Below are 26,318 nucleotides of genomic sequence, written 5' to 3' on the forward strand. Positions count from 1 at the left end.
AGAAAAATCAATAAACATTTATTAATCTCCCGATATAGCGCGAAAACATCCTCTTTCCGACTGCGCCTTCGTCAGATCTGGGGCAGCCATGGAATGGCGTCAGTCCGCTCCCGAAGCCAACTAGCGGGCAGTTCCTGAACTTTTCGCTTCTATCGATGACGTTAGTTTGGCGTCTCGCCGTCAGTGTGAAGGTTGGCTTGTTAGTAAACAGACGTGGTGCATAATTAACCTGCAAAATTAGTGTTTTTCGTCTATTGTTAGTGTCTTAAGTGTTTCCTTTGATGTTTTACAATGAACTTGGAGCTACTGGGTATGTATAGCCCTAAAATAAATTAAGATACTTTTTAAAAACTGCCCTTGCGTTTTTTCAGAATCATTTGGTCAGAACTATCCTGAAGTAAGTTCTCCCTTATCTTAAAGAAATTAATAATAAATAAATAAATATTTTGTTAGGAGTTTGATGGCACCCTTGACTCTCTTTCTATAGCGGTGACGTGTGCTTTCAACAAAAGGGGCACTTTATTAGCTGTGGGGTGTAATGACGGTCGAATCGTTGTCTGGGACTTCCTCACTAGAGGAATCGCTAAAATTATATCAGGTATTCAAGAGTTCTTCTCCTTAATGCCTTCCTCCAGTTTGGTCGATCATTTTCACGTAACCTTCTAGCACACGTCCATCCGGTATGCAGCATAAGTTGGTCCAGAAACAGCCATAAAATAGCGTCGGCTTCCACAGACAACACCGTCTGCATCTGGGAGGTTTTGTCGGGGGATTGTGAGCAAAAGTACCGTTTTCCTTGTCCAATATTGAAGGTCCAATTCGAACCACGAAACTCTGAGAGGTTGCTGGTGTGTCCCATGAAACACGCCCCCATTTTGGTGGATACCAACGGGGTACACGAGGTGCTACCGATCGACGAAGACGTAAGGAGCTTCTAAAAGTCTTTGAAAGCTTTTTTTTTGGAGTTTGTAACGTTTCAGGGGGATTTGAATATTGCGGCGTCCTTTGATCGTAGGGGCGAGCACGTTTACACCGGAAACGCCAAAGGGAAAGTCTTGGTTCTGGATAGTAAGAGTCTGGGAGTGAAGGCCAGTTTTAGGATAGTGTTGGGTAGCTCCAGTGCTACCGCGGTCAAAAGTATCGAGTTTGCTAGAAGGGGAGAGTGAGTTTCTTGAAAAGTTTGGATGAGTTATTGCTTCAATTATTTTGTTTTGCAGTAATTTTTTAATTAATACGGCCGACAGGGTCATCAGGGTCTACGATAGTAAAGAGATATTGGCTTGCGGCAAGGATGGGGAGCCGGAACCCATACAGAAACTGCAGGATTTAGTTAATAAGTATGGTTTGAACATGTTTTATTGGGATATAGTGTGAAAAAGTGTAAAATTTCAGAACGATGTGGAAGAAATGTTGTTTTTCTGGGGACGGTGAGTATATTTGCGCGGGTTCGGCCAGACAGCACGCCCTTTACATTTGGGAGAAATCCATAGGGAACTTGGTGAAAATTCTTCACGGGACTAAGGGGGAACTTTTGGTTGATGTCGCTTGGCATCCTGTCAGGCCCATTATTGCCAGCATTTCTTCAGGTACGGAGGTCAAATCAAGAGTTCAACATTCTCAATAATTTCCTGCTCCTCTTACCGAGGCTGTTGGTACATGCGATTGATTCTGAGTTATTTTAATTTTGTACAGGCGTGGTGAGCGTTTGGGCCCAAAACCAAGTGGAAAACTGGTCGGCGTTCGCGCCAGACTTCAAAGAACTGGACGAGAACGTCGAATACGAGGAGAGAGAGAGCGAATTCGATCTGGATGATGAGGATAAATCGGTGGCGAGCGGCGGGGATGCCAAGGAGGACACCGACTTAGAAGTATTTCTATATTAACTAACTCCCCAACCAGATCGCGTAATTAACATTCTTCAGGGTTGTTTTGTTTTTTAGGTGGACGTGTGTCAAATTGAGAAGGTGGCGGCCTTTTGTAGTAGCGACGAGGAGGACGAGAACGTCGATTGTTTGCAATTTTTGCCGATAGCTCCCGAGGTGCCGCCTTCGAGTCTCGTTTTCAATTGTTTTTTTGACGATTTCTTCCTTTTTTTTTTATTGTAGATCGAAGATCCGGAGGATAATTGGACACCGGCGGACTCCAACTTGACCAGCGCCGCCCAAACCCTCGGTCCACCCCCGGCCAAAAAGAAGAAATACAAATCGTACGATATCGCGTTAGAAAACGTCACCGACGGAGGTAATTTCCCTAAGTGAATGACTTGTGTAATTGGTAGTGTTTGTAAAATTTCCTCCGACAAATCTCAATCGGGTTAGTGCTACTTCAAAGCATGTTAATCAAATTTCGTGTCTGGTGCAATAAGGACTTTATTGCATTATAGTTTAGTATAAACTATTGAGTTACTGTTTGTTTTTTATGTTTTGAATAAAGTTGTATTTAGTTTTGGCTTTTTTTTTATATTTTTTTTTGAGGTAGGTTGGGTTTACAAATGGTCATTGATTACGAAAGGTATTGCATGCGTGGGCTGACAAATTTCGCGCTTGCATGTGTTTTTCTGAAAAAGTCCGTTGGATCAAGATCCGGATATCTTGCCGGCCCTTTAAATCGTTCAGACAAATATTCGTACGAGAATAAAACTAAGACTATTTTTCTCAAGCGAAAAAAATCCAGTGGCCTCAAATCGGGTCATCTCGCCGGCCGTCAAATTACACTCCTTCGTAGAGGACTGATAATAGTGTTGCATCTTGCTGGTATGTTTTAAAGGCACCCCGTGTCGTGAAAGAAAATTGTTTTTCCAGAAGTCCACCCCCTAATATCGAATAAATCCAAGGATAAGCAGAACAGCCTGGTGAAGAAAGCGGTAGGAAGGCCCAAGCTGAAATAATCATTATTTTTCTCCTTAAATTGTACTTCATACATTCCAAATAAAACGCTGAATTATGGTTAATCAACAAATATATTTTGTCTATTTTACATGATTTATTTTTTCTGTATTGTACAGTGTGTAAAAAAGGTAACAAAAACAACCTGCGAGAACGACGGAGAGGGGTCGTCGAGGTGCGCTTCTAGACATAAGAAAAATTAAGAGAAAAAGACGTTTTCCAGGACCGGACAAACTTGAAATACGGCACGTTATGCCCGGATTTAAATTTTCCTGAAGCGAGGACAGAGCGAAAAAATTTTAAATCTGGTGGTTTGCCCGGCCCTCGCGTAAATGACGACCCTCCCCCGGAAATAAATACATTTAATCAAATTAAAAAAAAAACTAGTAAATAGTTAAAATGCCGCATTTACTTCCGAACTACGAAAAAAAAAAAAACAAAGAAAAAAAACGATTTGTAGCAGCCGCATTTTTTTTTTCGTTTAAAATTCAACTTTAAGCAGTCGAAAACGGTCGTTCGACCCTAACCTATCAACACCCCCACTCCGACCCTAAAATTATTCTTCTGATGATTTATCAGACCGCTGATGGCCAATGTGAAGGGCAAAGGGCTCAGTTTCTTCTCCAGGACCGCGCCCACCGACCAATTCGAGTCCACGTGACCTGAAATACGTGCGGTTGTTTTAGAGAAACCGTTGCCATAGCAATCGTTGTTGCTAGGTGGTACCTTTAAAGACTACTTCGCTTTTGGGCAAATCGACCTGGTAACCGATGGAGGCGACCGATTCCTGGATTCGGTTGTTCGCCTCCAGTTCCACGCCGATTTGCAACTGTTTGCTCGCTTTTTGGTAGTAACATAAATGCACCCCGGACACTCCCACCGTGCCGGTTACCTGGTAGTTTTCGGTCGTGTATCTGGAAATTCAGTTTTTATTGGCTTTTTTGAGGTACTCCCTTCTTCAAGGGATAAAAAGTTGATTTTTGCCCATTAGGCTTTAAATTGATTTCATAAGTAACGATTAATGCAAATAAACGAAAAAATAAAAATCAAAATTTTTGGGATAAATTTGACAGGGGGTACCCTTGGAAAAATCTCTCAAAAGTGGTTTTTAATTTTTTTTGGGAAAACTGTCGATCCAAGAGAAAAATTGTCTGAATCAAAGTTGTAGGGCCTTAAAGGGGCTACAATTTGCAAAATATTTCGAGCATCCATGTACCATAGTTTTCGAGAAATTTTGAAAAAACTGATTTTCATATTTTTTCAATTTTCTCGAAAACTATGGGAAAAATAAAAGTTTTTATTGTTGCACTAATATCTACCGAAGAGTACCTAAAAAAAAGCTAGAATACCTTTTTGCCCTAAATTGAATAATAAGGGCGCTACAGAGGATTTTTTGAATTAAAATTTTTTGGGCCAAAAAATTTCAAAAAATTAAAATTTTAAAAATTGAAAAAATAAACTTACCAAAAGATGGAGCATTAAAATGGCAACAAAAAACCCTTATAAGACATTTTTCTAAATCTCACAGTAATGGCACAAAAAATTATTTTTTAAAAATGTCCTAAATTAAAAACTCAAAAAATCGGCTTCGAACTCGTTTTTTTGGAGTTTTGTCGTTTTTATTTATGGCAAATTTGTATAAATAAAGTTTTGAATAATTCAACAGGGGCAAAATAGAAAATTAAAAAAAAATTGATTTTTTCCAAAAACTGCAGGGGAAAAATCTCTCAAAAGTGGTTATTAATTTTTTTTGGGAAAACTGTTGATGCAAGAGAAAAACTGTCTGAATGAAAGTTTTAGGGCTTTAAAGGGGCTACAATTTACAAAATATTTTGAGCATCCATGTACCATAGTTTTTGAGAAATTTTGAAAAAACTGATTTTCCTATTTTTTCAATTTTCTCGAAAACTATGGGGAAAATAAAAGTTTTTATTATTGCACTAATATCTACTGAAGAGTACCTAAAAAAAAGCTAAAATACCTTTTTGCCCTAACTTTCATAATAAGGGAGCTACAGCGGATTTTTGAAAAATTGCTAATTTTTTGGGCCAAAAAATGTCAAAAAATTAAAATTTTAAAAATTGAAAAAATAAACTTACCAAAAGGTGCAGCATTGAAATAGCAACAAAAAACCCTTATAACACATTTTTCTAAATCTCACAGTAATGGCACAAAAAATTATTTTTTGAAAATGTCATAAACTAAAAACTCAAAAAATCGGCTTCGAACTCGTTTTTTTTTTAGTTTTGTCGTTTTTATTTATGGCAAATTTGTATAAATAAAGTTTTGAATAATTCAACAGGGTTAAAATAGGAATTTCAAAAAAATTGATTTTTTCCAAAAACTGCAGGGGTACCCCTGTGAAAAATTTCTCAAAAGTGGTTTTTAATTTTTTTTGGGAAAACTGTTGTTCCAAGAGAAAAACTGTCTGAATGAAAGTTTTAGGGCCTTAAAGGGGCTACAATTTGCAAAATATTTTGAGCATCTATGTACCATAGTTTTCGAGAAATTTTGAAAAAACTGATTTTCATATTTTTTCAATTTTCTCGAAAACTATGGGGAAAATAAAAGTTTTTATTGTTGCACTAATATCTACCGAAGAGTACCTAAAAAAAAGCTAGAATACCTTTTTGCCCTAAATTGAATAATAAGGGAGCTACAGAGGATTTTTGAAAAATGTTAATTTTTTGGGCCAAAAGATTTCAAAAAAATAAAATTTTAAAAATTGAAAAAATAAACTTACCAAAAGGTGCAGCATTAAAATAACAACAAAAAACCCTTATAACACATTTTTGTAAATATCACAGTAATGGCACAAAAAATTATTTTTTGAAAATGTCCTAAATTAAAAACTCAAAAAATCGGCTTCCAACTCGTTGTTTTTTGAGTTTTGTCGTTTTTATTTATGGCAAATTTGTATAAATAAGTTTTGAATAGTTTAACAGGGCCAAAATAGAAATTAAAAAAAAAATTGATTTTTTCCAAAAACTGCAGGGGTTCCCCTGTGAAAAATCTCTCAAAAGTAGTTTTTAATTTTTTTTTGGGAAAACTGTTGTCCCAAGAGAAAAACTCTCTGAATGAAAGTTGTAGGGCCTTAAAGGGGCTACAATTTGCAAAATATTTTGAGCATCCATGTGCCATAGTTTTCGAGAAATTTTGAAAAAACTGATTTTCATATTTTTCCAATTTTCTCGAAAACTATGGGGAAAATTAAAGTTTTTATTGTTGCACTAATATCTACCGAAGAGTACCTAAAAAAAAGCTAGAATACCTTTTCGCCCTAAATTGAATAATAAGGGCGCTACAGAGGATTTTTGAAAAATGTTAATTTTTTGGGCCAAAAATTAAAAAAAAAATAAACTTTTAAAAATTGTAAAAATAAACTTACCAAAAGGTGCAGCTTAAAAATAGCAACAAAAAACCCTTATAACACATTTTTGTAAATCTCACAGTAATGGCACAAAAAATTATTTTTTGAAAATGTCATTATTAAAAACTCAAAAAATCGGCTTCGAACTCGTTTTTTTTGGAGTTTTGTCGTTTTTATTTATGGAAAATTTGTATAAATAAGTTTTGAATATTTTAACCGGGCAAAAAAAAGAATTTCAAAAAAAAATATTTTTTTTTGAAATACTGCAGGGGTGTACCCCTGTGAAAAATCTCTCAAAAGTGGTTTTTAATTTTTTTTGGGAAAACTGTTGATCCAAGAGAAAAACTGTCTGAATGAAAGTTTTAGGGCCTTAAAATGGCTACAATTTGCAAAATATTTTGAGCATCTATGTACCATAGTTTTCGAGAAATTTTGAAAAAACGAATTTTCATATTTTTTCAATGTTCTCGAAAACTATGGGGAAAATAAAAGTTTTTATTGTTGCACTAATATCTACTGAAGAGTACCTAAAAAAAAGCTAGAATACCTTTTTGCCCTAACTTTCATAATAAGGGAGCTACAGAGGATTTTTGAAAAATGTAAATTTTTTGGGCCAAAAAATGTCAAAAAAATAAAATTTTGAAAATTAAAAAAATAAAGTTACCAAAAGGTGCAGCATTAAAATAGCAACAAAAAACCCTTATAACACATTTTTCTAAATATCACAGTAATGGCACAAAAAATTATTTTTTGAAAATGTTATAAATAAAAACTCAAAAAATCGGTTTCGAACTCGTTTTTTTTGGAGTTTTGTCGTTTTTATTTATGGCAAATTTGTATAAATAAAGTTTTGAATAATTAAACAGGGCCAAAATAGGAATTTCAAAAAAATTAATTTTTTTCCAAAAACTGCAGGGGTACCCCTGTGAAAAAACTCTGAAAAGTGCTTTTAATTTTTTTTTTGGGAAAACTGTTGGTCCAAGAGAAAAACTCTCTGAATGAAAGTTGTAGGGCCTTAAAGGGGCTACAATTTGCAAAATATTTCGAGCATCCATGTACCACAGTTTTCGAGAAATGTTGAAAAAACTGATTTTCATATTTTTCCAATTTTCTCGAAAACTATGGGGAAAATAAAAGTTTTTATTCTCGCACTAATATCTACCGAAGAGTACCTAAAAAAAAGCTAGAATACCTTTTTGCCCTAAATTGAATAATAAGGGAGCACAGAGGATTTTTGAAAAATGTTAATTTTTTGGGCCAAAAAATGTCAAAAAAATAAAATTTTGAAAATTGAAAAAATAAACTTACCAAAAGGTGCAGCATTAAAATTGCAACAAAAAACCCTTATAACACATTTTTCTAAATCTCACAGTAATGGCACAAAAAATAATTTTTTGAAAATGTCATAAATAAAAACTCAAAAAATCGGCTTCGAACTCGTTTTTTTTTGAGTTTTGTCGTTTTTATTAGTGGAAAATTTGTATAAATGAGTTTTGAATAGTTTAACAAGGCCAAAATAGGAATTTCAAAAAAATTGATTTTTTCCAAAAACTGCAGGGGTACCCCTGTGAAAAGTCTCTCAAAAGTGGTTTTTAATTTTTTTTGAGAAAACTGTCAATCCAAGAGAAAAATTGTCTGAATCAAAGTTGTAGGGCCTTAGAGGGGCTACAATTTGCAAAATATTTTGAGCATCTATGTACCATAGTTTTCGAGAAATTTTGAAAAAACTGATTTTCATATTTTTTCAATTTTCTCGAAAACTATGGGGAAAATAAAAGTTTTTATTGTTGCAATAATATCTACTAAAGAGTACCTAAAAGAAAGCTAGAATACCTTTTTGCCCTAAATTGAATAATAAGGGCGCTACAGAGGATTTTTGAAAAATGCTAATTTTTTGGGTCAAAAAATGTCAAAAAAATAAAATTTTGCAAATTGAAAAAATAAACTTACCAAAAGATGGAGCATTAAAATAGCAACAAAAAACCCTTATAACACATTTTTCTAAATCTGACAGTAATGGCACAAAAAATTATTTTTTGAAAATGTCATTAATTAAAAACTCAAAAAATCGGTTTCGAACTCGTTTTTTTTTGAGTTTTGTCGTTTTAATTTATGGCAAATTTGTATAAATAAAGTTTTGAATAATTCAACAGGGTTAAAATAGGAATTTCAAAAAAATAGATTTTTTCCAAAAACTGCAGGGGTACCCCTGTGAAAAATCTCTCAAAAGTGGTTTTTAATTTTTTTTGGGAAAACTGTTGTTCCAAGAGAAAAACTGTCTGAATGAAAGTTTTAGGGCCTTAAAGGGGCTACAATTTGCAAAATATTTTGAGCATCTATGTACCATAGTTTTCGAGAAATTTTGAAAAAACTAATTTTCATAATTTTTCAATTTTCTCGAAAACTATGGGGAAAATAAAAGTTTTTATTGTTACACGTCTACAACATCTACTGAAGAGAACCTAAAAAAAAGCTAGAATACCTTTTTGGCCTAAACTGAATAATAAGGGCGCTACAGAGGATTTTTGAAAAATGTCAATTTTTTGGGCCAAAAAATGTCAAAAAAATAAAATTTTGCAAATTGAAAAAATAAACTTACCAAAAGATGGAGCATTAAAATAGCAACAAAAAACCCTTATAACACATTTTTCTAAATCTCACAGTAATGGCACAAAAAATAATTTTTTGAAAATGTCATAAATAAAAACTCAAAAAATCGGCTTCGAACTCGTTTTTTTTGGAGTTTTGTCGTTTTTATTTATGGCAAATTTGTATAAATAAAGTTTTGAATAATTCAACAGGGCCAAAATAGGAATTTCAAAAAAATTGATTTTTTCCAAAAACTGCAGGGGTACCCCCTGTGAAAAATCTCTCAAAAGTGGTTTTTAATTTTTTTTGGGAAAACTGTTGGTCCAAGAGAAAAACTGTCTGAATGAAAGTTTTAGGGCCTTAAAGGAGCTACAATTTGCAAAATATTTCGAGCATCCATGTACCATAGTTTTCGAGAAATTTTGAAAAAACTGATTTTCATATTTTTTCAATTTTCTCGAAAACTATGGGAAAAATAAAAGTTTTTATTGTTGCACTAATATCTACCGAAGAGTACCTAAAAAAAAGCTAGAATACCTTTTTGCCCTAAATTGAATAATAAGGGCGCTACAGAGGATTTTTGAAAAATGCTAATTTTTTGGGCGAAAAAATTTCAAAAAAATAAAATTTTGAAAATTGAAAAAATAAACTTACCAAAAGGTGCAGCATCAAAATAGCAACAAAAAACTCTCATAACACATTTTTCTAAATCTCACAGTAATGGCACAAAAAATAATTTTTTGAAAATGTCATAAATAAAAACTCAAAAAATCGGCTTCGAACTCGTTGTTTTTTGAGTTTTGTCGTTTTTATTTATGGCAAATTTGTATAAATAAGTTTTGAATAGTTTAACAGGGCCAAAATAGAAATTAAAAAAAAAATTGATTTTTTCCAAAAACTGCAGGGGTACCCCTGTGAAAAATCTCTCAAAAGTAGTTTTTAATTTTTTTTGGGAAAACTGTTGTCCCAAGAGAAAAACTCTCTGAATAAAAGTTGTAGGGCCTTAAAGGGGCTACAATTTGCAAAATATTTTGAGCATCCATGTGCCATAGTTTTCGAGAAATTTTGAAAAAACTGATTTTCGTATTTTTTTAATTTTCTCGAAAACTGTGGGGAAAATTAAAGTTTTTATTGTTGCACTAATATCTACTGAAGAGTGCCTAAAAAAAAGCTAGAATACCTTTTTACCCTAACTTTCATAATAAGGGAGCTACAGCGGATTTTTGAAAAATTGCTAATTTTTTGGGCCAAAAAATTTCAAAAAAATAAAATTTTAAAAATTGAAAAAATAAAGTAACCAAAAGGTGCAACATTAAAATTGCAACAAAAAACCCTAATAACACATTTTTCTAAATGTCACAGTAATGGCACAAAAAATTATTTTTTGAAAATGTCCTAAATTAAAAACTCAAAAAATCGGCTTCGAACTCGTTTTTTTGGAGTTTTGTCGTTTTTATTTATGGCAAATTTGTATAAATAAAGTTTTGAATAATTCAACAGGGCCAAAATAGGAATTTCAAAAAAAAAAGATTTTTTCCAAAAACTGCAGGGGTACACCCCTGTGAAAAAACTCTCAAAAGTGGTTTTTAATTTTTTTTGGGAAAACTGTTGTTCCAAGAGAAAAACTGTCTGAATGAAAGTTGTAGGGCCTTAAAGGGGCTACAATTTGCAAAATATTTTGAGCGTCTATGTACCATAGTTTTCGAGAAATTTTGAAAAAACTGATTTTCATATTTTTTTAATTTTCTCGAAAACTATGGGGAAAATAAAAGTTTTTATTGTTGCACTAATTTCTACTGAAGAGTACCTAAAAAAAAGCTAAAATACCTTTTTGCCCTAACTTTCATAATAAGGGAGCTACAGAGGATTTTTGAAAAATGTAAATTTTTTCGGCCAAAAAATGTCAAAAAAATAAAATTTTGAAAATTGAAAAAATAAAGTTACCAAAAGGTGCAGCATTAAAACAGCAACAAAAAACCCTTATAACACATTTTTCTAAATCTCACAGTAATGGCACAAAAAATAATTTTTTTAAAAAGTTATAAATAAAAACTCAAAAAATCGGTTTCGAACTCGTTTTTTTTTGGAGTTTTGTCGTTTTTATTTATGGCAAATTTGTATAAATAAGTTTTGAATAGTTTAACAAGGCCAAAATGGAATTTCAAAAAAAAATGATTTTTTCCAAAAACACTCAGGGGTACCCCTGTGAAAAATCTCTCAAAAGTGGTTTTTAATTTTTTTTGGGAAAACTGTTGGTCCAAGAGAAAAACTGTCTGAATGAAAGTTTTAGGGCCTTAAAGGGGCTACAATTTGCAAAATATTTTAAGCATCCATGTACCATAGTTTTCGAGAAATTTTGAAAAAACTAATTTTCATATTTTTCCAATTTTCTCAAAAACTATGGGGAAAATAAAAGTTTTTATTGTTGCACTAATATCTACTGAAGAGAACCAAAAAAAAAGCTAGAATACCTTTTTGCCGTAAATTGAATAATAAGGGCGCTACAGAGGATTTTTGAAAAATGTCCATTTTTTGGGCCAAAAAATTTAAAAAAAATTAAATTTTAAAAATTGAAAAAATAAAATTACCAAAAGGTGCAGCATTAAAATAGCAACAAAAAAACCTTATAACACATTTTTCTAAATATCACAGTAATGGCACAAAAAATTATTTTTTGAAAATTTCATAAATTAAAAACTCAAAAAAATCGGCTTCCAACTCGTTTTTTTTTTAGTTTTGTCGTTTTTATTTATGGCAAATTTGTATAAATAAAGTTTTGAATAATTCAACAGGGTTAAAATAGGAATTTCAAAAAAATTGATTTTTTCCAAAAACTGCAGGGGTACCCCTGTGCAAAATCTCTCAAAAGTGGTTTTTAATTTTTTCCGGGAAAACTGTCGATCCAAGAGAAAAATTGTCTGAATGAAAGTTGTAGGGCCTTAAAGGGGTTACAATTTGCAAAATATTTCGAGCATTCATGTACCATAGTTTTCGAGAAATTTTGAAAAAACTGATTTTCATATTTTTCCAATTTTCTCGAAAACTATGGGGAAAATAAAACTTTTTATTGTTGCACTAAAATCTACTGAAGAGTACCTAAAAAAAAGCTAGAATACCTTTTTGCCCTAAATTGAATAACAAGGGCGCTACAGAGGATTTTTGAAAAATTGCTAATTTTTTGGACCAAAAAATATCAAAAAAATAAAATTTTGAAAATTGAAAAAATAAACTTACCAAAAGATGGAGCATTAAAATTGCAACAAAAAACCCTTATAACACATTTTTCTAAATCTCACAGTAATGGCACAAAAAATTATTTTTTGAAAATGTCATTAATTAAAAACTGAAAAAATCGGTTTCGAACTCGTTTTTTTTGGAGTTTTGTCGTTTTTATTTATGGCAAATTAGTATAAATAAGTTTTGAATAGTTTAACAGGGCCAAAATAGAAATTTCAAAAAAAATTGATTTTTTCCAAAAACTGCAGGGGTACCCCTGTGAAAAATCTCTCAAAAGTGGTTTTTAATTTTTTTTGGGAAAACTGTTGGTCCAAGAGAAAAACTGTCTGAATGAAAGTTTTAGGGCCTTAAAGGGGCTACAATTTGCAAAATATTTTGAGCATCTATGTACCATAGTTTTCGAGAAATTTTGAAAAAACTAATTTTCATATTTTTTCAATTTTCTCGAAAACTATGGGGAAAATAAAAGTTTTTATTGTTACACTAATATCTACTGAAGAGAACCTAAAAAAAAGCTAGAATACCTTTTTGCCCTAAATTGAATAATAAGGGCGCTACAGAGGATTTTTTAAAAATGTCAATTTTTTGGGCCAAAAAATGTCAAAAAAATAAAATTTTAAAAATTGAAAAAATAAACTTACCAAAAGATGGAGCATTAAAATAGCAACAAAAAACCCTTATAACACATTTTTCTAAAAGTCACAGTAATGGCACAAAAAATTTTTTTTATGCCATTACATTTTTGAAAGGGGTACCCCTAGGAAAAGTCTCTTAAAAATGAGTTTTAATTTTTTTTGGGCAAACTGTTGATCCAAGAAAAAAAGTGTTTTAATTAGAGTTGTAGGGCTTTCAGAGAGCTACAATTTGCAAAATATTCCATGCATCTATATGTCATAGTTTTCCAGAAATTTTGAAAAAACTGATTTTCATATTTTCCCAATTTTCTCGAAAACTATTGGTAAAATAAATGTTTTTATTGCAGCAATAGTTTCCATGTAAGGGTGTCTAAAAAAAAGCTGGAATACCTTTTTGCTCCAAATTGCATAATAAAGGAGCTACAGAGGATTTTTGAAAAACAGTCCATTTTTGGGCCAAAAATTGTCAAAAAATAAAAAAATTTTAAAAACTAAAAAAAAAACATCACCAACACATAAAGCACTAAAACAACAACAAAAAACTCTTACAAAACATTTTTCTATCTACCCCCATACCTCCATAAAAAATTTATTAAGTCAAAATAATCCTAAAAACTTCTTTAAAACTCACTTTGCTGCTGCACTGAGTAAGGCAATTTCACCCCCGGGCACCCCGGGCCCCTTCTGGAAAGCCAACTCCGTACCCAGAGCCAACCTCGCCGTAACCGCTTGCAAATAATGCAACACCATAACCCCCGAATTATTAATGATATCCGGATTGGCCATGGTCACACTGGCCGTATAATCGTCCCCCCTATAATGCATGGTGAGCTGCCCCACTTGGAACTTGGAATTTTGCACTTGGGCCCCGAATTTCGCTTGTAACCTCGGCCTTAATTGGTGTATAATTGTGGCGTTTAGGTTCCCGGTGGGATCGATATCACCCAGCAGGATGGGGTAGGCCTCGCTGGGGGAGATTTGTTTTGTTCCGACGTATGTGGCCCCAAATCTGTACCCGCTGGGTGTAACCGAACTCATGTTTATCGTGTGCGAGATCTGAAAGTGGTTGCTCAGGCCTCTGGTGAGCATTATTCGGCCTCCTTCGAAGCATGTGGGGAACACGTCTGAAAAGGAAATTGTTCACATAGCAGAAGTTTTTCCGATTAAAAATGAAACAGTTAGTAAAAGAGGTTCCTTGAAAATAATATTGCACACATTATACACTACCTTAGAAAGGACTTAATCTTAAAGGTTACATAAAAGGACTTAATGCACAGTAACTTAAGGTCAGAGAAGTGAGGTTATGTGGGTACTTACTTTTGCACTTAGTGTGAATTTCTTCCAGTGGTCCGGGGTTTTCTATGGTTTCTTCCTGGGGCGCTTGGAGGTCGGTGGGTTTTTTTTCGGGGAATCCGGGAGCCCCCGCGGAGGGAGGAGGCGGCGGCGGGGCCGAATAAGCTGCTTGTACATTGCCCATCTTTTATTTTATACACTACTTTTAATTATTATTAGTTATTTTAAGTTAAGACACTGCACAGTGAGTTTGTGTGGTAACGGGCACCTTTCGGAGGGTTACTTATGTAAAAATAAAATTAGAAATTTACTGAAATTAGCGGAAATTCCCTGAAAAATCTCCACATTTTCTGTTTTTTGGAAATTATCTGATAATTTGGTTGGGTGACAGTGACAGTGACGGAACGATAGTAGAGCCACCTGCCAATCAATAACAGGCGGCGTGTGCCCTAAGCAGAAAACTGCCTTGCTATCTTTAAGGTCACTGACCCCAAACCTAAAAGAAATCCATTTATGGCTGAAAATTTTAATAAACTCACGTTTGCCCCTAAGATTTTTAATCATAAAATCCCCAGACGAGCCCTCAAAGACCCCGAAAACCTTCGAGAACCTTCACTTAAGCCCCCCTTACACAAAAACCCCTGACCTTAATATAACGGTCAAATTTCAAATTCATATCGACAAAATGGCCGCCGCAATCGGTTCGACTCAGGGTTATTTATGTCAGTTAATTTTGTAAATAAAACCGGGAATGTGTCGTGAAACATGGTAAAGTTTAGCGTTTTAAAGGGCCTGTACGAGACCGAAAAGACCATAGGGTGCGGGGGGTTCGCCAAAGTGAAATTGGCGACCCACGTAGCCACCGGGGAAAAAGTGGCCATAAAAATAATGGAAAAAAAAATGTTAAAAGACGATTTGCATAGGGTCAGCCTGGAGCTAAGTGCCCTAAAGAGTTTGTATCACGAGAATATTTGTCAGCTCTATCAGGTAGACCATTTGTAGACCCAACTGTACCACAATTTTTTGAAAAACACCAGTTTTTCTTCGGTTCCAGGTGATGGAAACCGAAACCCATTTTTTCTTGGTAATGGAACACTGCTCAGGTGGTGAACTGTTCGATCATATAGTGGAGAAAAACCGCTTAACAGAAGCAGAAAGTCGCACCTTTTTCAGGCAAATTGTTAGTGCAGTGGCTTACTTGCACAGTTTGGGTTATGCCCACCGAGACTTGAAACCTGTAAATATCACCCCAAACTGGTGTAGTGAATTAAAAAAAATGTTTACAACCATTTTAGGAGAACGTTTTACTGGACAGAAACCAAAATTTAAAATTAATTGATTTTGGTTTGTGTGCCAAGCCCGAGGGGGGCATGCAGAGCCCCTTGTACACCTCCTGTGGCTCTCCCACTTATGCTGCCCCTGAATTAATTTTGGGGCAACAATATTTGGGACAGGAGGTGGACGTGTGGGCCATGGGGGTCCTGCTTTATGCTTTACTAGCAGGGTGTTTACCATTCGATGATGTTGATGTCAGTAATTTGTATAGGAAAATTTTGGTAAGTGTTTATCTTTAATCTGGGCTCAGTATTTCAGTTGATTTTTTGCAAAAACTGCAGGTGGAAATTTGGCTTCCTGTGAAAAATCTTTTGTTAGGAAAACTGTTGGTCCAAGAGAAAAACTCTCTGAATGAAAATTGTAGGGCCTTAAGAGGCCTACAATTTGCAAAATATTTTGGACATCTATATATCAAGTGTTTATTTTTAATCTGGACTCAGTTCAGCTTTTTGAATAAATTCTACAAGCAAGCCATATTCCACTGTTAGGCCGAACTTCTCTTTTACCAGGCTCCAGTGCATCCCCAATCCGTTGTACATCCTTTTGTTCTCCTTGTCCAGTATCCTCTTGATTTTCTTTTTAATTATTTTGTTAAATAGCAGGGAGGGGCCCAAAGTGAGCCCTGCTGAGCACAAACATAGGCTGCACCCTCCCAGGAGAGTTATGAAGTTTTTGGGGATTTTATTGGCCAGTAGGGCGTTTATTTGGCCCACTGTATACCTGAAAAAAATTAGTTTTTAAATTAAATTTAATTGTTTTTTAAAATTACTTACTGGAACTCTTCGGGGGCCAGTTGAGACTTCAGTTTTGGGGGCAGATCCAGCTTATAATGGCTGTGAATACCGTAAACGACATAACGACCGTCACCTCTGATTAAAATTCGGTTGTTTTGGCTCATTTTGTCAGAACATTGACTTTTTCGAGGTTGACTTATGTGCCAGAATGTTCCAAGAAAAATCCCCTAAAGCCAAAACTGGTTTTTAGAGCGGCAAATACGACGAACCCTCATTTATCTCCAAAGAGAGTCGCTCCCTCATAAGATCGATGCTCCAAGTGGAGCCGAAAAAACGCATCAAAGTCTCCGAGCTGCTCAGTCATCCCTGGATGACGTTGGGCATCCTGTCGCCCGTCAAGTGTCGCCTCCAAAGTCCCATAGACCTAGATCGGGACTGCGTGAAGGTCTGTTGAACGTGTCTTAATGACGGGAGGGCTTACCAATTTTTTTTTTTTTTTTTTTTTTTTTTTTTTGAAAGGTTATAGCAAAATTCTTGGACCTCGATGAGGGCGCGGTAAAAAGCGACCTGGAACAGTGGAAATACGACTACACCACCGTAACGTATTTCTTACTGTTGAGTCGAAAGAGGCGAGGGCAAACTTTGAAATTGAACCCCGCCTGTGCCTGGAAGCACGTGAAACACCCCGAACAGGTGCGACAGGACGCTCTTTTTTTTTTTTTTTTTGAACCTGATAAACAGTTTCGTCTTCTCTTCGTCTTCAGGCGCCGTTAATCGAGCAGCCTCTTGACCCGATTAACGGGCATCACCGCACCCCGAACGGTCCCATCAAAATCCGTCGTAAGTTCGGGGTGAGGAGTCCGGGGTGTTTGAGTCCCGCCTCAAATATGGAGGTCGAAGGGGCCTGTTACAGTCCCGTACAGTTTTTAGATCCGAATTGTGAGAATTATTGCAGCACAAACAGGAAGAGGCCCAGGAGTTCCCTCCTTATGGACGAGGCCAGTCCAGGTAAGAACGAAAACGACGGATTTCGTATAGATGGCTCTGCAAGTCGTTTTTGTTCGATCAAGGGTAGCCATGACGCGCGTTCTTTACGTTTGTTCAAACGGTGTGCGTAAATTACCGAACAGAACTCGCCTTTATTGAGTTAGGTGAGCTTAGGCGAGATGGCGCGGCGTGTTTCGTTTTCGTTAATAATATAATGAGTGATTGTCAAGAGGTCCGGACCATTTTCGAACAAAAATTCCCCGAACAAAACGGTGCAACTTCAGTTGCGAAACGGTCCTTCGATTGTCCCTCCCGATAAATCAGCCGGGTTGTCGCATGTATCTGGCAAACGGTCGACAGGTAAAGCAGTTAAAAGTTTAAAGGGGGAGGGTGGGTAGGCCCCCGCCGGTTTTCTTTACGACCCTGCAACTCTTAAATTAGTTGGGGGACTAATAAGGCTCCCCGGAGCCCCATACGTTTTTCGCGCCCCATAGCTTGGAACTCGCAGGGGCGTACAAGTACCAAATTGCGTCATAACTTCGTTGCGATTTAAGGCGGGTATGGATGCGCCACTGGCCGAAAGTAATGGCCGTTTTAACTTTTGGCGCCTATTCGCGACACCTTACAACTTCCTTGCAAACTAAACTTCTTGGGGGAGTTATTTCGGGCCCGGGGAATTTATGGGGGCAGTTACAGACGGTTTATCGTCCGGAAAAACTATAACTACCCTATTTTAAATTAAAAGGAGTTTTACCTTCTTCCGAAGGGGAAATTTTGGAATCGTTTGGACCTCTTTGGTATTGGCACACCCTCTATTACCACACTGTTGACTTGTTAAAATATATATGGACTTTGCTATTACTTCCTCCAGTATTTTAAACATTTCTTTCAGTGCCGACGAAAAAAGCGACCCCGGGAGCCAAGGGAACCCCCGCCGTCGCAGCAAAAACCCCCGATAGGTAAGGGATCTCTTATACACACAAATATACACCCATACATACACACAAATCCGGGCATTAATTGGTTGTTTTAACCCCAATTTAACGTCGGCGTGTCCCCATAAACAGCGGCCGTTTCGGTTTACTGTACCTCGTACACTTCGCATGTTTACGATTTCAATTAGTTACGCCCATTGATGGCTCTGGATCTCCATATACAGAGAGGGTTGTTGTTGTTGTTTAAATATTTCAGGAGGAATTTGTGCGAAACCCCCGGCTCAGCCAGGAGGATGTTGGGAAGCATCGAGAAGTCTTTCCATAAGGTGCGTCACGTGTTGACCCCCAAGAAACCGGCGACCGTGGTCCAAGAGGGCCCCGTCGTCTTAAATGGCAAGGTAATAAACCATAAACGGGTCCTTAGTGGTGAGATGTTCGACGTGGCAAACGGTGGCGCCCCCGCATAAATTAGTTCGGATATATCTCACCGCTTCGGAACTGTTTTATAGTGAGAGAGGGTTCTTATTTTAGGACTTGTGTAACGTCTCCACCACCCAGTGTAAGGATCCCGAGTACGTTATCGTGGAACTGTGCAAAGGATTGGAGGGCAAAGGGATCACGTGCACTAGAAAAGGGTGAGTGATTCCGTTGTTTATCGATTGCCTAATTTCGTTTACCGTTCTAATAATAATAAGCAACATAACATGATAGGGAAGTCGCAGAATGGTAGCCCCGAGGTTTTAATTGCGCAAATCGAGTACCCGTCATGACGGGTTATGATGGGTTCGAATGGGTTGTTTGGTTACTAAGTATATACCTGGGGCACCGTTCGGTGGGTGGTACCGTCCATGATAAGTGGGGCGTCATAGGTGGCCTGCTGACGATAACATTAAATTTCAGTTTTCGTATCAAGGGCAGCCTGGAACCGTCTACCGCGAACCGTTTGGGGGGTTGCTCGTTCGAGCTGGAAATTTGTTATCTTCCGCACCTGGGTACGGTCGTTCCCGATCGGACTCTTACCCCGACGAAATCGATCTTGAAACAGGGAATTTTCAATCAGGAAACTGGTCAGAACGAGGCGATTTCGGAGCTTCGGGGTAAGAGTTACGTGGGAATAAAGAGGAAGAGACTAAAGGGCGACTCTTGGTGTTACAAGAAGGTGTGCGAACAGGTGCTGGCGCTCACTTGTACCGGATTTAGTGCCAAGGAGGGACGAATTATGGAGTCGGCCGTTTAAAATTGAATTGTCTTTGCTTAGTGACTGAATTAATTGAAGATTTTGGGTTGTTTTTATAGAGATAATCTCATTTATTTACTATTATTTTGTAAAATATGTAAAAATAAGACTTTTTGTAATTTTTCATATGTTTTTCTATAATTCTTTTTTGTATTTTTTTTCTAATTGGCATAAAGTTTATATTTAACGCATGCAGTTAATTCTTATATTTCCAGCACGGATAGTATTTATTGTAGTCGTACGGAGCTAATCAAACTTTATATTTTTATATGTTTACACTCATTAAAATTATATTTGGTTGTTGGTGTTTTTTATTTTTTTTTGGTAAAACTTAAACACATAAAACCTTTACTTATGACTTAAGTCTCATTTTAAACTTTTTTCAACAAAAATTGAATTTTTTCGAATTCGAACTAACTATACCAGCGGATTGTTCTCATCAAGTAGATCACGAAAATACCGGGTTATAAGGGAATCGAAGCAAAACTAAGAAATCGAGTATTTTTTCGACCTCGATTTTGAGGCCAAAAATGGGCATCAAAAATGCCATATCTCGGCTATCGTAGAAGCTACGACCTTGCGGATGGTCTCGTTGGATTCAGAAGGACGAAACTAAGACAAAACCGTTGGAATTTTCCAGATAGTGCCTATAGAAGCCGAGATATCGGCCTTCAAAGTTTGGGTTTTTTTATTTTTCGGGTATACCCCCCCGTTTGGATTTTTTTCAGAAAAATTTTTTTTTTTTCGAATTCGAACTAACTATACCAGCGGATTGTTCTCATCAAGTAGATCACGAAAATACCGGGTTATAAGGGAATCGGAGCAGAACTAAGAAATCGAGTATTTTTTTGACCTCGTTTTTGAGGCCAAAAATGGGCATCAAAAATGCCATATCTCGGTTATCGTAAAAGCTACGACCTTGCGGATGGTCTCGTTGGATTCAGAAGGACGAAACTAAGACAAATCCGTTGGAATTTTCCCAATAGCTCCCATAGAAGCCGAGATATCGGCCTTCAAAGTTTGGGTTTTTTCATTTTTCGGGTATACCCCCCCGTTTGGATTTTTTTCAGAAAATTTTTTTTTTTTCGAATTCGAACTAACTATACCAGCGGATTGTTCTCATCAAGTAGATCACGAAAATACCGGGTTATAAGGGAATCGGAGCAGAACTAAGAAATCGAGTATTTTTTTGACCTCGTTTTTGAGGCCAAAAATGGGCATCAAAAATGCCATATCTCGGCTATCCTAAAAGCTACGACCTTGCGGATGGTCTCGTTCGATTCAGAACGACGAAACTAAGACAAATCCGTTGGAATTTTCCCAATAGCTCCCATAGAAGCCGAGATATCGGCCTTCAAAGTTTGGGTTTTTTCATTTTTCGGGTATACCCCCCCGTTTGGATTTTTTTCAGAAAAATTTTTTTTTTTCGAATTCGAACTAACTATACCAGCGGATTGTTCTCATCAAGTAGATCACGAAAATACCAGGTTATAAGGGAATCGAAGCAAAACTAAGAAATCGAGTATTTTTTCGACCTCGATTTTGAGGCCAAAAATGGGCATCAAAAATGCCATATCTCGGCTATCGTAGAAGCTACGACCTTGCGGAAGGTCTCGTTGGATTCAGAAGGACGAAACTAAGACAAAACCGTTGGAATTTTCCAGATAGTGCCTATAGAAGCCGAGATATCGGCCTTCAAAGTTTGGGTTTTTTTATTTTTCGGGTATACCCCCCCGTTTGGATTTTTTTCAGAAAAATTTTTTTTTTTCGTATTTAAACCAACTATACCAGCGGCTTTTTCCCATCACCTACAACACGAAAACACCGGGTTATAATAAGTTTCGAGAAAAACTAAGGGAATTATAGCACTTTGAAAATGCGAAAAATCGATTTCCTTTAAACCCGAAAATAGCTATAGAAACCCCTATCAGTGGCTTATTCCCATCACCTACATCACGAAAACACCGGATTATAACGGAATTCGACCGAAACAAGTGGAATTATAGCACTTTGAAAATTCGGAAAAAAGTCAATTTTTGACCTCGTTTTTGAGCCCAAAAATGGGCCCTAAAAATGCAAGATCTCAGCTAATATGAGAGCTACGACCTTGCGGATGGTCTCGTTCGATTCAGAAGGACGAAACTAAGACAAAACCGTTGGAATTTTCTAGATAGTGCCTATAGAAGCCGAGATATCGACCTCCAAAGTTTGGGATTTTTCATTTTTCGGGTATACCCCCCCGTATCGAATTTTTCACCAAAAATTGATTTTTTTCGTATTTGAACTAACTATACCAGCGGCTTTTTCCCATCACCTACAACACGAAAACACCGGGTTATAATGAGTTTCGAGAAAAACTAAGGGAATTATAGCACTTTGAAAATGCGAAAAATCGATTTCCTTTAAATTCGAAAATAGCTATAGAAACCCCTATCAGTGGCTTATTCCCATCACCTACATCACGAAAACACCGGATTATAACGGAATTCGACCGAAACAAGTGGAATTATAGCACTTTGAAAAATCGGAAAAAAGTCAATTTTTGACCCCGTTTTTGAGCCCAAAAATGGGCCCTAAAAATGCAAGATCTCAGCTAATATGAGAGCTACGACCTTGCGGATGGTCTCGTTCGATTCAGAAGGACGAAACTAAGACAAATCCGTTGGAATTTTCCCAATAGCTCCCATAGAAGCCGAGATATCGGCCTTCAAAGTTTGGGTTTTTTCATTTTTCGGGTATACCCCCCCGTTTGGATTTTTTTCAGAAAATTTTTTTTTTTTCGAATTCGAACTAACTATACCAGCGGATTGTTTTTATCAAGTAGATCACGAAAATACCGGGTTATAAGGGAATCGGAGCAGAACTAAGAAATCGAGTATTTTTTTGACCTCGTTTTTGAGGCCAAAAATGGGCATCAAAAATGCCATATCTCGGCTATCGTAAAAGCTACGACCTTGCGGATGGTCTCGTTGGATTCAGAAGGACAAAACTAAGACAAAACCGTTGGAATTTTCCAGATAGTGCCTATAGAAGCCGAGATATCGACCTCCAAAGTTTGGGATTTTTCATTTTTCGGGTATACCCCCCCGTATCGAATTTTTCACCAAAAATTGATTTTTTTCGTATTTGAACTAACTATACCAGCGGCTTTTTCCCATCACCTACAACACAAAAACACCGGGTTATAATGAGTTTCGAGAAAAACTAAGGGACTTATAGCACTTTGAAAATGCGAAAAATCGATTTCCTTTAAACCCGAAAATAGCTATAGAAACCCCTATCAGTGGCTTATTCCTATCACCTACATCACGAAAACACCGGATTATAACGGAATTCGACCGAAACAAGTGGAATTATAGCACTTTGAAAATTCGGAAAAAAGTCAATTTTTGACCTCGTTTTTGAGCCCAAAAATGGGCCCTAAAAATGCAAGATCTCAGCTAATATGAGAGCTACGACCTTGCGGATGGTCTCGTTCGATTCAGAAGGACGAAACTAAGACAAAACCGTTGGAATTTTCCAGATAGTGCCTATAGAAGCCGAGATATCGACCTCCAAAGTTTGGGATTTTTCATTTTTCGGGTATACCCCCCCGTATCGAATTTTTCACCAAAAATTGATTTTTTTCGTATTTGAACTAACTATACCAGCGGCTTTTTCCCATCACCTACAACACGAAAACACCGGGTTATAATAAGTTTCGAGAAAAACTAAGGGAATTATAGCACTTTGAAAATGCGAAAAATCGATTTCCTTTAAATTCGAAAATAGCTATAGAAACCCCTATCAGTGGCTTATTCCCATCACCTACATCACGAAAACACCGGATTATAACGGAATTCGACCGAAACAAGTGGAATTATAGCACTTTGAAAAATCGGAAAAAAGTCAATTTTTGACCCCGTTTTTGAGCCCAAAAATGGGCCCTAAAAATGCAAGATCTCAGCTAATATGAGAGCTACGACCTTGCGGATGGTCTCGTTCGATTCAGAAGGACGAAACTAAGACAAAACCGTTGGAATTTTCCAGATAGTGCCTATAGAAGCCGAGATATCGGCCTTCAAAGTTTGGGTTTTTTCATTTTTTCGGGTATACCCCCCCGTTTGGATTTTTTTCAGAAAATTTTTTTTTTTTCGAATTCAAACTAACTATACCAGCGGATTGTTTTTATCAAGTAGATCACGAAAATACCGGGTTATAAGGGAATCGGAGCAGAACTAAGAAATCGAGTATTTTTTTGACCTCGTTTTTGAGGCCAAAAATGGGCATCAAAAATGCCATATCTCGGCTATCCTAAAAGCTACGACCTTGCGGATGGTCTCGTTGGATTCAGAAGGACAAAACTAAGACAAAACCGTTGGAATTTTCCAGATAGTGCCTATAGAAGCCGAGATATCGACCTCCAAAGTTTGGGATTTTTCATTTTTCGGGTATACCCCCCCGTATCGAATTTTTCACCAAAAATTGATTTTTTTCGTATTTGAACTAACTATACCAGCGGCTTTTTCCCATCACCTACAACACAAAAACACCGGGTTATAATGAGTTTCGAGAAAAACTAAGGGACTTATAGCACTTTGAAAATGCGAAAAATCGATTTCCTTTAAACCCGAAAATAGCTATAGAAACCCCTATCAGTGGCTTATTCCCATCACCTACATCACGAAAACACCGGATTATAACGGAATTCGACCGAAACAAGTGGAATTATAGCACTTTGAAAATTCGGAAAAAAGTCCATTTTTGACCTCGTTTTTGAGCCCAAAAATGGCCCCTAAAAATGCAAGATCTCAGCTAATATGAGAGCTACGACCTTGCGGATGGTCTCGTTCGATTCAGAAGGACGAAACTAAGACAAAACCGTTGGAATTTTCCAGATAGTGCCTATAGAAGCCGAGATATCGGCCTTCAAAGTTTGGGTTTTTTTATTTTTCGGGTATACCCCCCCGTTTGGATTTTTTTCAGAAAATTTTTTTTTTTTTCGAATTCGAACTAACTATACCAGCGGATTGTTCTCATCAAGTAGATCACGAAAATACCGGGTTATAAGGGAATCGGAGCAGAACTAAGAAATCGAGTATTTTTTTGACCTCGTTTTTGAGGCCAAAAATGGGCATCAAAAATGCCATATCTCGGCTATCCTAAAAGCTACGACCTTGCGGATGGTCTCGTTCGATTCAGAACGACGAAACTAAGACAAATCCGTTGGAATTTTCCCAATAGCTCCCATAGAAGCCGAGATATCGGCCTTCAAAGTTTGGGTTTTTTCATTTTTCGGGTATACCCCCCCGTTTGGATTTTTTTCAGAAAAATTTTTTTTTTTCGAATTCGAACTAACTATACCAGCGGATTGTTCTCATCAAGTAGATCACGAAAATACCGGGTTATAAGGGAATCGAAGCAAAACTAAGAAATCGAGTATTTTTCGACCTCGATTTTGAGGCCAAAAATGGGCATCAAAAATGCCATATCTCGGCTATCGTAGAAGCTACGACCTTGCGGATGGTCTCGTTGGATTCAGAAGGACGAAACTAAGACAAAACCGTTGGAATTTTCCAGATAGTGCCTATAGAAGCCGAGATATCGGCCTTCAAAGTTTGGGTTTTTTTATTTTTCGGGTATACCCCCCCGTTTGGATTTTTTTCAGAAAAATTTTTTTTTTTCGAATTCGAACTAACTATACCAGCGGATTGTTCTCATCAAGTAGATCACGAAAATACCGGGTTATAAGGGAATCGAAGCAAAACTAAGAAATCGAGTATTTTTTCGACCTCGATTTTGAGGCCAAAAATGGGCATCAAAAATGCCATATCTCGGCTATCCTAAAAGCTACGACCTTGCGGATGGTCTCGATCGATTCAGAACGACGAAACTAAGACAAATCCGTTGGAATTTTCCCAATAGCTCCCATAGAAGCCGAGATATCGGCCTTCAAAGTTTGGGTTTTTTCATTTTTCGGGTATACCCCCCCGTTTGGATTTTTTTCAGAAAAATTTTTTTTTTTCGAATTCGAACTAACTATACCAGCGGATTGTTCTCATCAAGTAGATCACGAAAATACCGGGTTATAAGGGAATCGGAGCAGAACTAAGAAATCGAGTATTTTTTTGACCTCGTTTTTGAGGCCAAAAATGGGCATCAAAAATGCCATATCTCGGCTATCCTAAAAGCTACGACCTTGCGGATGGTCTCGTTGGATTCAGAAGGACGAAACTAAGACAAAACCGTTGGAATTTTCCAGATAGTGCCTATAGAAGCCGAGATATCGACCTCCAAAGTTTGGGATTTTTCATTTTTCGGGTATACCCCCCCGTATCGAATTTTTCACCAAAAATTGATTTTTTTCGTATTTGAACTAACTATACCAGCGGCTTTTTCCCATCACCTACAACACAAAAACACCGGGTTATAATGAGTTTCGAGAAAAACTAAGGGACTTATAGCACTTTGAAAATGCGAAAAATCAATTTCCTTTAAACCCGAAAATAGCTATAGAAACCCCTATCAGTGGCTTATTCCCATCACCTACATCACGAAAACACCGGATTATAACGGAATTCGACCGAAACAAGTGGAATTATAGCACTTTGAAAATTCGGAAAAAAATCAATTTTTGACCTCGTTTTTGAGCCCAAAAATGGGCCCTAAAAATGCAAGATCTCAGCTAATATGAGAGCTAAGACCTTGCGGATGGTCTCGTTCGATTCAGAAGGACGAAACTAAGACAAAACCGTTGGAATTTTCCAGATAGTGCCTATAGAAGCCGAGATATCGACAAAAATTGATTTTTTTCGTATTTGAACTAACTATACCAGCGGCTTTTTCCCATCACCTACAACACAAAAACACCGGGTTATAATGAGTTTCGAGAAAAACTAAGGGACTTATAGCACTTTGAAAATGCGAAAAATCGATTTCCTTTAAACCCGAAAATAGCTATAGAAACCCCTATCAGTGGCTTATTCCCATCACCTACATCACGAAAACACCGGATTATAACGGAATTCGACCGAAACAAGTGGAATTATAGCACTTTGAAAATTCGGAAAAAAGTCCATTTTTGACACTCTCACGAGATGTG

The 26,318-nt window shown here is 36.6% G+C and overlaps 4 protein-coding genes across 5 annotated transcripts in view; 2 read left to right on the top strand and 2 right to left on the bottom strand.

Annotated features, from left to right (window-relative positions):
- Window positions 1-79: 79 nt before the first annotated feature.
- On the top strand, window positions 80-2,976 carry LOC126747200 (retinoblastoma-binding protein 5 homolog). The gene is made up of 11 exons (XM_050455703.1): window positions 80-310; window positions 372-397; window positions 454-598; window positions 667-923; window positions 981-1,162; window positions 1,218-1,337; window positions 1,393-1,586; window positions 1,693-1,868; window positions 1,941-2,039; window positions 2,106-2,241; window positions 2,802-2,976. Exons 1-11 carry the CDS (start codon window positions 292-294, stop codon window positions 2,885-2,887), a joined length of 1,440 nt encoding a protein of 479 aa, XP_050311660.1. The 5' UTR covers window positions 80-291; the 3' UTR covers window positions 2,888-2,976.
- LOC126747201 (mitochondrial import receptor subunit TOM40 homolog 1-like) overlaps window positions 2,941-26,318 on the bottom strand; it is a 28,177-nt gene continuing 4,799 nt past the window's right edge. The window contains exons 1-4 of one of the 2 annotated variants that reach the window (XM_050455704.1): window positions 14,034-14,417; window positions 13,348-13,840; window positions 3,612-3,799; window positions 2,941-3,547 (exon numbers count right to left, since the gene is read on the bottom strand). In XM_050455704.1, the coding sequence (XP_050311661.1) occupies window positions 3,408-3,547; window positions 3,612-3,799; window positions 13,348-13,840; window positions 14,034-14,193 (981 nt within the window). In that variant the 5' untranslated portion in view covers window positions 14,194-14,417 and the 3' untranslated portion in view covers window positions 2,941-3,407. Of the gene's footprint in view, window positions 3,548-3,611; window positions 3,800-13,347; window positions 13,841-14,033; window positions 14,418-26,318 lie in introns of those variants that run through there. The other variant, XM_050455706.1, reaches the window with a different exon arrangement.
- Window positions 14,703-19,538, top strand: LOC126747199 (maternal embryonic leucine zipper kinase-like). The gene is made up of 10 exons (XM_050455702.1): window positions 14,703-14,996; window positions 15,064-15,246; window positions 15,305-15,565; window positions 16,329-16,523; window positions 16,598-16,771; window positions 16,843-17,086; window positions 17,958-18,024; window positions 18,257-18,398; window positions 18,532-18,635; window positions 18,901-19,538. Exons 1-10 carry the CDS (start codon window positions 14,775-14,777, stop codon window positions 19,235-19,237), a joined length of 1,929 nt encoding a protein of 642 aa, XP_050311659.1. The 5' UTR covers window positions 14,703-14,774; the 3' UTR covers window positions 19,238-19,538.
- On the bottom strand, window positions 15,750-16,282 carry LOC126747203 (cysteine-rich hydrophobic domain-containing protein 1-like). Its single transcript, XM_050455708.1, has 2 exons — window positions 16,118-16,282; window positions 15,750-16,064 (listed from the first exon to the last, which is right to left on the bottom strand). The coding sequence occupies exons 1-2, from the start codon at window positions 16,240-16,242 to the stop codon at window positions 15,770-15,772; spliced, it is 420 nt and encodes a 139-aa protein (XP_050311665.1). The 5' UTR covers window positions 16,243-16,282; the 3' UTR covers window positions 15,750-15,769.

This window comes from Anthonomus grandis, chromosome 19 (assembly GCF_022605725.1).
Source record: "Anthonomus grandis grandis chromosome 19, icAntGran1.3, whole genome shotgun sequence".
Taxonomy (NCBI): Eukaryota; Metazoa; Arthropoda; class Insecta; order Coleoptera; family Curculionidae; genus Anthonomus; species Anthonomus grandis.

Bases quoted from the DNA above. Each gene is read 5' to 3' on its own strand.
- LOC126747199 (XM_050455702.1), top strand. From the start codon at position 14,775: ATGGTAAAGTTTAGCGTTTTAAAGGGCCTGTACGAGACCGAAAAGACC. The intron at 15,566-16,328 runs GTAAGTGTTTAT...ACTGGTTTTTAG, and splicing joins ATTTGTATAGGAAAATTTTG to AGCGGCAAATACGACGAACC. The intron at 18,636-18,900 runs GTGAGTGATTCC...ATTAAATTTCAG, and splicing joins ATCACGTGCACTAGAAAAGG to TTTTCGTATCAAGGGCAGCC.
- LOC126747200 (XM_050455703.1), top strand. The intron at 1,587-1,692 runs GTACGGAGGTCA...AATTTTGTACAG, and splicing joins TATTGCCAGCATTTCTTCAG to GCGTGGTGAGCGTTTGGGCC. The intron at 1,869-1,940 runs GTATTTCTATAT...TTTGTTTTTTAG, and splicing joins AGGAGGACACCGACTTAGAA to GTGGACGTGTGTCAAATTGA.
- LOC126747203 (XM_050455708.1), bottom strand. From the start codon at position 16,242: ATGAGCCAAAACAACCGAATTTTAATCAGAGGTGACGGTCGTTATGTC. The intron at 16,065-16,117 runs GTAAGTAATTTT...AATTTTTTTCAG, and splicing joins CTGGCCCCCGAAGAGTTCCA to GTATACAGTGGGCCAAATAA.